At 46.5% G+C, this 12,078-nt stretch overlaps 1 protein-coding gene across 1 annotated transcript; it reads right to left on the bottom strand.

The window, feature by feature from the left end:
- Positions 1-248: 248 nt before the first annotated feature.
- Positions 249-1,247, bottom strand: LOC311514461 (olfactory receptor 52M1-like; the record flags this gene model as incomplete). The annotated part of the gene is made up of 1 exon (XM_084617022.1): positions 249-1,247. The coding sequence occupies one exon, from the start codon at positions 1,245-1,247 to the stop codon at positions 249-251; it is 999 nt and encodes a 332-aa protein (XP_084473148.1).
- Positions 1,248-12,078: the final 10,831 nt, after the last annotated feature.

The following is a 12,078-nucleotide window of genomic DNA, read 5'->3' as shown; positions in this document are numbered from 1 at the left end:
TAGGGCAGGGCACTGGGCCTCAGGGGTCCAGTTATCAGCAATTAGTAATGTTGGAAACCTATGAATTAAGAAATTGTACACAGACTGCTTCCTCAGTTTCTCACACTGACACAGCACAGTAAGGCCATGAAAAGATTAAAGTCACTTTGTCTGTCCCGTCAGTGATTCAGGGAAGAGAGTCCAGCACCATATAACCAGCCAGGTCTGCACGTCGCTCAATCTGAGAGTCAGAACCTGAGGAGAAACCATTAGGGCCCTTCATGAGTAAAGAGACGGAGCAGCCTGTCCCAGATCTGTTTGGTCCTTACCGCGTAGATGATAGGGTTTAGCATGGGGGGCATCAAGAGGTAAACATTGGAAATGAGAACATGGAAATTCAGAGCCACATTCTGGCCAAACCGATAGAGGAGAGAGATGAAGAGACGTGGAATGTAAAAGGCTAAAATAACAAAGAGGTGGGAGCCGCAGGTCCCAAAAGTCTTGATCCGGGCATCCTTTGTGGGGAGGTTGAAGATGGCCCTAAGGATCTGGATATAGGACACAACAATAAAAATCACATCCAGACGCATCACACTGAATTGCACAAAGAGTCCGTAGTAACTACTGACGTGGGTGTCGGTGCAGGCCAGATTCACCACGGCCATGTGCACGCATAATGTCTGTGGGATGATGTTGGTTCTGCAATATGGCCATTGCCTCGCCAGGAAGGGATAGGGCAGTGAGAAAATGCCACAGCGTAGCACCATGGCCAGGCCAATCGTGGCCACAGTGGGGTTTGTCAGGATGGTGTAATGTCTCAGGGGATGGCAGATGGCCACGTAGCGATCCAGAGCCATGGCTGCAAAGATCCCAGACTGCATCACTGAGAAGCAGTGAATGAAGTACATCTGGCTGAGGCAGGCACTGAAATCGATCTCCCTGGAATTGAACCAGAAGATGCTCAACATTTTGGGCAGGATTGATGTAGACAGGCCCAGGTCGGTGACAGCCAGCATGCAGAGGAAATAGTACATGGGCCTATGGAGGCTAGGTTCCATCTTCACGATGAACAGGACGGTGAAGTTCCCCAAGATGGCTATGACGTACATGGTGCAGAAGGGGATGGAGATCCAGACATGGGTGGCCTCCAGGCCAGGAATGCCCAGCAGAATGAAGGTGGAGGGGTTGGTGAAGTCGGTTGTGTTGGAATCTGACATGGAGTAGGGGAGAAGTTGTCCAACTCTGAGGCAGAACGGTGTCTCCTGCATGTACCGTATGTCCCACTGACTTCCTGTATGTGCCCAGGCTCTAGGGTGATGGTCACAGTACAAATGCCTGGATGGAGAGAAAATGTGAATATGAAACACAATATGCACAACTGTAGACTGTTCTCATGGGTGAAGCAGATTGATCATAGAATCATAGAATCATAGAATATCAGGGTTGGAAGGCACCCCAGAAGGTCATCTAGTCCAACCCCCTGCTCGAAGCAGGACCAATTCCCAGTTAAATCATCCCAGCCAGGGCTTTGTCAAGCCTGACCTTAAAAACCTCTAAGGAAGGAGATTCTACCACCTCCCTAGGTAACGCATTCCAGTGTTTCACCACCCTCTTAGTGAAAAAGTTTTTCCTAATATCCAATCTAAACCTCCCCCACTGCAACTTGAGACCATTACTCCTCGTTCTGTCATCTGCTACCATTGAGAACAGTCTAGAGCCATCCTCTTTGGAACCCCCTTTCAGGTAGTTGAAAGCAGCTATCAAATCCCCCCTCATTCTTCTCTTCTGCAGGCTAAACAATCCTAGCTCCCTCAGCCTCTCCTTATAACTCATGTGTTCCAGTCCCCTAATCATTTTTGTTGCCCTTCGCTGGACTCTCTCCAATTTATCCACATCCTTCTTGAAGTGTGGGGCCCAAAACTGGACACAGTACTCCAGATGAGGCCTCACCAATGTCGAATAGAGGGGAACGATCACGTCCCTCGATCTGCTCGCTATGCCCCTACTTATAATCCCAAAATGCCATTGGCCTTCTTGGCAACAAGGGCACACTGTGACTCCTTCACAGACTGAAAAACGACATTTTTATGATTCAAAGAAATGAATTATGAACACATGATGCTACAAATGCCAAGTCCATGTGTTCTGGTGCTCAGTGTGTCAGTAACTCCAACACATCGTGGTCTGGGAAACCTTAATAGACACCAGCAGGAAACACAATTGTGGATACTCGTTATTCATCATTGTTCCTTAGGCCTTGTCTACACTGCCAAGTTTTTCCTCCCAAAAAGTATCTTTTGGAGAAGAAACAGTGGCCCTGTACACACTGCAAAGCCACTTTTAACGATGGAACTTCTCAGATTCAGTGAGATAATAAAACCACCTTGATGCGAGTTGTAAGGCTTTTTATGCAAAACTTTTGTCACTGAGGCTCCAGTGTAGACCCTTGGGCTTGATTTTATTGCTGTAATTGGGCTCTGGAAGATGTCCCACAATGCTCATCCTGACCACTCTGGTAAGCAGTTATAACTCCTCTGTCCTGTAGCAAGGTAAAAACTTTCCACCCCTCCCCCTTTAAAGGCCAGGGAATTTAGCAATTCCCCTGTCCTGTTTGCTCAACATGGAGAGCTTACATCACATCTTCCTAGGTGGCCATGGTGGCTCCACACAGCAAATTCTCGCCACCTTGGGCTATGTGGATCTGCTGGATCTACTCAGTATGTGCGGAGAGGAGGCCGTGCAGTCCCAGCTGTGTTCCAGCTGTAGGATGTCGATACCTCACGCAGCTTGTGGGAAAAGAGCTATGTTCAGGACACACTGCAGCGCACAGCAAAGGGGAAGGAGGTGAGGCATTAGAAGATGTGGAGCCCATGCCGGCTTTGCCCAGTTCTGTGTCCAGTCAGAAGCTCTTCTCCATTCTGGAGGTGTCAAGACAGTCTCAGCAGTTACAACTAGGTGAGCCAGAAGCAGGAGAAGAGACTCCGTGGTAAGTGGATTTGCTTTGTGAAGTGTGGAGGTGGGTTGAGGGAAGAGAAATGTACAAGGCTGGCTGTGTTTCTGTGTGCTGGGCATTTCCCTGTGCAGTGAAGGAGCACGGTGGAACAGGGTGTTGATGCACACTGAGATTTCACAGGATTCCTCCAAAGAATTCTCCAGCAAACTTTCCTGCTGGTTACTCCACAATACTGTGCCAGAGGGTCCTTAGCAGAGCTGCTTTGTTCCTTCCCCCATTGAGGGACACTTTCCCGCCCCATTCTACAATTTATTGGGAAGGACTAAAGCGGCAAACAGAAGGGCAGCATAGGGATTGGGGCGAAAGCCGCAAGCATGTATTAGATGCACCGTTGCTTCCTTGCTTCCCCTCAGGAGAGAGAAACCTGCCACAATGACTCCGGCCGAGTGTTGTCCCCTGAGAAGTGCTCTGTGTCCCCTTTCACATTGCTTTTCTCCCACGCACAATGTCCTTCAGCCCTGGGAACATTCACCTTCCTTGCAGTGTTCGCTGGCATGTGTGCTTGTCAAGTGACAACCAGAAAGTGATTTGTGTGTTACCAATGGTGTATTTTAATGTAGCGTTTTCAGGGCTGTACGTACAGTTAACAATAATGCTTCTGTATGTTGTTACTTGTGATTCATCAGATATGACCTGGAATGGAGGTACCCCCCCCACACACACTCCAGCTGAGCATTTCTGCCAGATAAAAAATCACCCAAAATGGAGCTTGGGAGATATCTTCTGGGAGGTGCAACAGTTCTCTGATACAGACAAGAGGGAACGCAGGGCGTGGAGGGAAAGCGACAAGCAGCAAAAGAAAAGAAAAAAATGGCATAAACTCAGGACACAACAGAGAGGCTGATAAAAGTTTTGGAGCAGCAAACAAACATGCTGCAGTTCCTTGTAACCCTCCAAAATGAGCAGATTGTGTGTCTGCCTGCCCCTTCAGCATATTCAGAGCTCTTTCCCATGCCCTCCCCAGACTGTACCCGCACATCCATTTCTGATTTCTGGGACTTCACGCTTTCCCCTACATTACACCTCTGCAGACAGCTCTTCAAATGACAGCTGGACTTACACTCCTCTGTAAAATTCAGCCCTCCCCTTGTAAGTGTCTCTCCCCCGCACCCAGAAATGTACATGTGTCTCTGTGTGCGTGCATGTTGTTATGGGTTTTTTTTTAATAAGTACTCTTTATTCGTTTCCATGCAAGTTATGATAGCAGATGGCAGCAGGAAACAAACAAGCAGTTTTATCATTTCCTTACATTGAATCCAGGGCCCGAAGAATCACAACTGCTTCTTACCCTACCAAAACTGGACTTCATAATGCATTACAATCCCAATCACAACAACAAACATTACTGCTACTCATCTTCAAAATGCTGCCTCAAAGCCTCCCGAATTGCCCCCCAGTGTTCCCCTCTAATAACCTTGGTATCTGGCTGCTCCAGATCAGCAGCCAAATGTTCTGTTTCAATAGTCCACTCCTGAGCAAACTTTTTACCCTTTACTTCACACATATTATGTGATGTGCAACCCATGGCTATGACCATGGAAATATTATCCACATTGAGGTCTAACCTGCCATAAAGGCATCACCAGCATGCCTTTAATCTGCCAAATGCACATTCCATGGTCATCCTATCCCTACTCAGCCAATTGTTGAAATGCTCATTACTGTGATCCAGGTTTTCCATATGTGGCGTCATGAGCCATGGCATTAAGCGGTACGTCAGGCCTCCAAGATAACTATGGGCATTTTGATAAACCCCACTGGGATCTTCTGGTCAGGGAAGAAAGTCCCCACTTCCAGATTTCTGTAAGGGCCGGTCTGCCTGAACATTTGTGTGTCATACACTTTTCCCGACCACCCCGCATTAAAGTTAGTGAACACTTGTGGTGATCCACGAGCACTTGGAAGACCATGGAGAAGTACCCCTTCTGACTGATGTACTCCATCACAAGGTGGTCTGGTGCCAAAATTGGAATGTGCATGCCATCTATCTCCCGTCCACCGTTAGTGAAACCCATTTCTGCGAAGCCATCCATAATTACATGCACGTTGCCAAAAGTTGCAGTCCTTCGTAGTAGGATGTGATTCATGGCCCCACACAATTGCTCTAACACAGCCCCTATGGTTGAATGTCTATCTCCAAACTGATATGTGACCCAGTGGTAGCAGCCTGGAGTCACTAGGTTCCACACTGCAATCGCTGCGTGATTCTCCACCCAGAGGGCAGCTCTCATTTTGGTATCCTAACACAACAAGGCTGGTGTGAGCTCTGTACACAATTCCAGGAAAGTTTCAGAGTAGCAGCCGTGTTAGTCTGTATTCGCAAAAAGAAAAAGAGTACTTGTGGCCCCTTAGAGACTAATACATTTATCTGAGGATAAGCTTTCGTGAAGGTGGCTTTCTGCATTCTAAATTTCTGAAGCTACTGCTCATCATCCCTGACTTGCATAATGATGCAATCCCATCACTGAGGGCTAATTTCCCAAGCCAAAAAGAAACATTCCATAATGTTCAGCTCTTCCGTGAATGGCAAAAGCAATCTAACACTGCTGCTATCCATGTCAGGAAGCATGTCAGGCAATTGGGACTCCTATTGCCTTCGCAACTTCAAGACTGATTCCACTGCCATTCGTGGTGTGCTCCTGAGAGCTAGCAGAGCAGTGGAGAGCAGCACGGGCATTCCTGAAGACAGAGATGGCGAGCTGAGCAGAAATGGAGATGGAAAAATCAAACTTTTGGTAAAAAAACTCTGCCAGTGTAAATGTAGCCTTAAGGCAATGAAAGCCAGGCTAGAGAGTCCATGCTGTAGGGCATTCCCCTGGTTGCTCAAAATCTGAGAGTGGAAAAAAAGAATGATTTCCCAAGACATGTAACAGGGAAAAACATCACAAATAGAACACAACCAAGGGAAAAAACCTGGGAGTCATTAATAGCAGCTGCACGGAAACACCTGCATATTCACAGCAATGGTCAAAACAAAGACAATGTTTGGATGCCTAAGGAATGGGATAATAACGTGGTCTGGAAATAATGTGGTCTGGAAATGTGCTCAGTTTTGGACACTCAGTCCCTATAGAGGTTAGAGAGATAGAAAACCATGACTTTTCAGTCAAGAAAGTGGACAACTTTGGCTAAAAAACCCAGTACAGTGGTAAAGTGAAGGGAGGAACTATTGTGGCAGAGGGTGGAGGGGAGCAATATATAACAAATGGGAGAAAGGGAAAAGCATTACAAATCAGAAGTTATTAAAATTGTGAGGGGATGTTGAAGACATGAGGGAAAAATTCCTGCTTGCAGAACTAAGGATCCTAAAAAAGAGGCTATTAAGTATATTAATAACAAAAGAAACCCTAGAAACGGTTTAGGCCAATTCCTAGAGGTAGCAAGGAAACTTTTTAATGTTGCAGAAAAGGAAAATGTATTAAAGAAATGCTTTTGTTCTGTATTTGGAAAGAAGCAGTATGAGGTACTCATATCACAAGAGGTGATGAAATACTTTCCAGTCCATTAGCTGTCAAGGAGGATGTTAAAGGCATCTACAGTAGAACCTTAGAGTGACAAACACCAGAGTTACTAATTGACCCATCAACCACACACCTCATTCGAAACCAGAAGTATGCAATCAGGCAGCAGGAAAGCCAAACAAAAAAACAAACAAAAAAAAAGGCAAATACAGGACAGTTCTGTGTTAAATGTAAGCAATTAAAAAAAGGAAAAGTTTAAAAAAAATTGACAAGGTTAGGAAACAATGGAAAAGCTGGTATGGGATTAATTAAAAGGAATATAATTAATGTCACACAACAACAGGGTGTGTGGAAAACAAGTCTGTTCAAATAAATTACATTTCATCCTTTAATGAGAGTATGTTTGGTTGATCAAGGGAACTGCACAGATCCAATATACTTTGATTTCTCTGAGGCATTTGCTTAAGTAGGGAAAATATTCTGATTAAAAGGATTAAGACTATACAGTTTCAGTAGTGCACATGTCAAATGCACAAAAATCTGGGTAACTGACAGGTCTCAGAAAGCAGTTGTCAATGAGGTCCCAGTGCGATGCTGTGGCCAAAAGGACTGATGCGATCCTTGGATGCATAAAAGAAGGAGTGGTGAGTTGGAGCAGGGGGAGGATTTTATCTCTGTACATGGCATTGGTGAAACCGACTGCGTCCAGTTCTGTGGTTCACATTTCCAAAAGGATGTTGAAAAATTGGAGACGGTGTCATAACGAGCCACAAAAATGATTTCAGGCTGCAGAAAATGCCTGGCAGAGAGAGAGAGACATGAAGAACTTCATCTATTTATCTTACCAAAAATACCATCAAGCGGTTACTTTCATGGGGAGAAAACCCTGCATACTAACAGGCTCTGTAATTTAGCGGAGAAAGGCAGAGCAAGGCCAAGTGGTGGGAAGTTGAATCCAGGCAAATTCCAGCTGGAAATAAGGGCCCAATGATTACCACTGAGGGTGATTAACCATGGAAACAAACTGCGACGGGAAGTGGTGGAATCTCCAGCTCCTCCTGTCTGCAGATCAGCGGTGCTGCCATAGCACTTCAATCTAGACAATTCTTATACGGACAGCAGGGGTTCTCCTGTCACCGTAGGTAATCCACCTGTCCGAGATGGTAACTGAATTCTTCAGTAGAACCTCATGCTGTCTACATGGGGGTTAGGTTGATATAGCTACATCTCTCAGGGGTGTCAATTTCTTTGCTATTGCAGAAGAAGCAAACTGAATTTTTGTTCGCATTAGCAGAGGCATAGCATGCGAGTCACGGGAGGTGATAATACCGCTCTACTCAGTGCTGGTCAGGCCTCAGCTGGAGTTCAGTGCCCAGTTTAGGTCTTCAATGTATTGGAAGGATGTAGAGAAACTGGAAAGGATCCAGAGGTGAGAGATAAAGAGGTTCCAAGGGATGGAATTCAAGTCATATGAACAAAGGCTGAAGGAACTTGGTATGTTTAGCTTAGAAAGGAGGAGATCGAGGGGGGACATGGCAGCAGTCTTCAGATACTTGAAAGCCTGCCATAAAAAGATGGAGGAAAGTTGTTCTGTCTTACTACAGAGGCAGGAGAAGAGACAATGGGTTCAAACTACAGCAGAGCAGATTTAGGTTAAATCTCAGATAAACTGCCAAACTCTGAGAACAGGAGGACAATGGAACAGATGCCTCAGGAGGTTGTGGAAGATCCTTTGTTGGAGATTTTCAAAAAGATGCTAAATAGCCATCTCTATGGGATGGTTTAGACACAACAAATCGTGCATCTTGGCAGGGGGTTAGACTAGAGGACCCCTGTGATCCCTTCTCACCCTGTGGCTCCATGATTCCTTGATATAAAATCCTAGTGTAGACCAGGCCTTAGTCACACACCTTTCATCCTGAAGTATGCACTGTGCCACTTCAATGCAGCCAGTTTGGGGCTGGCGGCCATCAGCCGGGGGGGGAGGGGCACAGTTAAGAGGGACATTTTGGCCCATGATACTAGAGCAAATTCAGCACCTGTGGCACGGGCCCTGGAATGTCTCGTGGCTGTGCGGAGCAGAAATGAATACAGACCTATTGTCTGACCCATCAAGTTTGTGTTGCATTTGGTTTGTTGAACAGAAAGAGATGCGTACCTGTGATTTCTGAGATGGAAGCCTCTTCCCTGGGAATCCCCCTCAGGTATCCGTGTGCCGCACTTCTCTCACCCTGGCATCTGCAGCAACATCCTACACTGAGAGCTGACAGGGGTGTGCACAATTTATAATATAGCTCTGTGAAATCCCAGTGGGGTTCACTCAGCCTCTAGCGGAGAAGCGTCATCTGGATGAAAACAGGCTGGGGTTCGGGGACATTCTAGCTAATGTCTCTCTTCCCATGTCTGTGCTTCTCTGCTATTTATCCATCTTTAATAGTGAAGAGTAATTAAGGGACCTCCCCAAAGGGAGATGAGAACTCTTGGGATCTCTGCTGAATCAAAGAGCAATTAGATGCTCCATGCATTTATGCATACTTAAAAAAAAATATTTCATTATTAAGAAAACTAGGGATAATGCCCAGGTCTCCATTGGGTTTGGTACCCTGAAAATGCCCAGGGTGGATCAGTTAATAGTAGACAGACAGATCAATAGACAGATGACTTACGGGAGATAAGAACACTTTCTGCAGGCATACTGCACTGTCGCTAAGGAATCAGAGATAAGTAATTCTTAACAGTAATTATCATCATACTCAGTATCACCTTCATTGAAGGATTTTCAAAACACCTAGGAAGGGAAAGTCTCTATGAACATATCCCCATTATACAGATAGGTAAACTGAGACATGGGAATTGGAGACTTGGGCAAAGCCAGACAGACAGAACCAAGGAGTCCTGACTTTCCTGCCATAACCACCATAAGGAAGCTTTCTCTGTTAATAATGGACCACATGACAAGAGGGAAATGGACTCACGCTCTAACAGGGCCTCTTCGTTGGGTGGGTGTGATGGACTTCCCTGGGATGCAAACTGAAACTGAGGTACGGCCAAGCCCTTTTGGCATACCATTCTCGGCCCCCTCTCAGATTGTGAGGCTGTGACACGCTGCGGTCCTCTCCAGGTCTTGCACTTACACAGCCATACACAGGAGGGACACACCCACCTGCAGTTATGTGAAAGCTTTCACTATCCAGAACTAACAATACAGAGGCTCCAGCCAGTTCCCCCCAGATCCCCCCACTTAGGACTCCAGAGCTGTACCATCTTGACCTTGTCAGACACTTTAACGGCACAAATCTGGCAACCAATTAGACCCTGAGCACGTTACCAGACTCACCAGCCAGGCATAGAATCATAGAATCATAGAATATCAGGGTTGGAAGGGACCCCTGAAGGTCATCTAGTCCAACCCCCTGCTCAAAGCAGGACCAATTCCCACTTAAATCATCCCAGCCAGGGCTTTGTCAAGCCTGACCTTAAAAACCTCTAAGGAAGGAGATTCTACCACCTCCCTAGGTAACGCATTCCAGTGTTTCACCACCCTCTTAGTGAAAACGTTTTTCCTAATATCCAATCTAAACCTCCCCCACTGCAACTTGAGACCATTACTCCTCGTTCTGTCATCTGCTACCATTGAGAACAGTCTAGAGCCATCCTCTTTGGAACCCCCTTTCAGGTAGTTGAAAGCAGCTATCAAATCCCCCCTCATTCTTCTCTTCTGCAGGCTAAACAATCCCAGCTCCCTCAGCCTCTCCTCATAACTCATGTGTTCCAGTCCCCTAATCATTTTTGTTGCCCTTCGCTGGACTCTCTCCAATTTATCCACATCCTTCTTGTAGTGTGGGGCCCAAAACTGGACACAGTACTCCAGATGAGGCCTCACCAATGTCGAATAGAGGGGAATGATCACGTCCCTCGATCTGCTCGCTATGCCCCTACTTATACATCCCAAAATGCCATTGGCCTTCTTGGCAACAAGGGCATACTGCTGACTCATATCCAGCTTCTCGTCCACTGTCACCCCTAGGTCCTTTTCCGCAGAACTGCTGCCTAGCCATTCGGTCCCTAGTTTGTAGCGGTGCATTGGATTCTTCCATCCTAAGTGCAGGACCCTGCACTTATCCTTATTGAACCTCATCAGATTTCTTTTGGCCCAATCCTCCAATTTGTCTAGGTCCTTCTGTATCCTATCCCTCCCCTCCAGCATATCTACCACTCCTCCCAGTTTAGTATCATCCGCAAATTTGCTGAGAGTGCAATCCACACCATCCTCCAGATCATTTATGAAGATATTGAACAAAACCGGCCCCAGGACCGACCCCTGGGGCACTCCACTTGATACCGGCAGCCAACTAGACATGGATCCATTGATCACTACCCGTTGAGCCCGACAATCTAGCCAGCTTTCTACCCACCTTATAGTGCATTCATCCAGCCCATACTTCCTTAACTTGCTGACAAGAATACTGTGGGAGACCGTGTCAAAAGCTTTGCTAAAGTCAAGATACAATACATCCACTGCTTTCCCTTCATCCACAGAACCAGTAATCTCATCATAAAAGGCAATTAGATTAGTCAGGCATGACCTTCCCTTGGTGAATCCATGCTGGCTGTTCCTGATCACTTTCCTCTCATGCAAGTGCTTCAGGATTGATTCTTTGAGGACCTGCTCCATGATTTTTCCGGGGACTGAGGTGAGGCTGACTGGCCTGTAGTTCCCTGGATCCTCCTTCTTCCCTTTTTTAAAGATTGGCACTACATTAGCCTTTTTCCAGTCATCCGGGACTTCCCCGGTTCGCCACGAGTTTTCAAAGATAATGGCCAATGGCTCTGCAATCACAGCCGCCAATTCCTTCAGCACTCTCGGATGCAGCTTGTCCGGCCCCATGGACTTGTGCACGTCCAGCTTTTCTAAATAGTCCCTAACCACCTCTATCTCCACAGAGGGCTGGCCATCTCTTCCCCATTTTGTGATGCCCAGCACAGCAGTCTGGGAGCTGACCTTGTGCGTGAAGACAGAGGCAAAAAAAGCATTGAGTACATTAGCTTTTTCCACATCCTCTGTCACTAGGTTGCCTCCCTCATTCAGTAAGGGGCCCACACTTTCCTTGGCTTTCTTCTTGTTGCCAACATACCTGAAGAAACCCTTCTTGTTACTCTTGATATCTCTTGCTAGCTGCAGCTCCAGGTGCGATTTGGCCCTCCTGATATCATTCCTACATGCCCGAGCAATATTTTTATACTCTTCCCTGGTCATATGTCCAACCTTCCACTTCTTGTAAGCTTCTTTTTTACGTTTAAGATCCGCTAGGATTTCACCATTAAGCCAAGCTGGTCGCCTGCCATATTTACTATTCTTTTGACTCATTGGGATGGTTTGTCCCTGTAACCTCAACAGGGATTCCTTGAAATACAGCCAGCTCTCCTGGACTCCTTCTAAGTAAATGGATTCTCTGTTCCACCCTACAGCACTGGGTCGCCCCGTCCAGTGTCCCTTCTCCAGCTGTGGCCAATCCCTGATGTTTTAGAGGAAGATATAAAAGCAACTACCCCAGAATACATATGTCCAATTGTCTGTGGGGGAAAACATCCTGTCCTGACCCCAAGCAGGCACTTGTCTGAAGC

This window comes from Lepidochelys olivacea (genome assembly GCF_965140295.1).
Source record: "Lepidochelys olivacea isolate rLepOli2 genome assembly, chromosome: 1".
Classification (NCBI taxonomy): Eukaryota; Metazoa; Chordata; order Testudines; family Cheloniidae; genus Lepidochelys; species Lepidochelys olivacea.
This window is presented reverse-complemented; position numbering and strand designations above follow the sequence as displayed.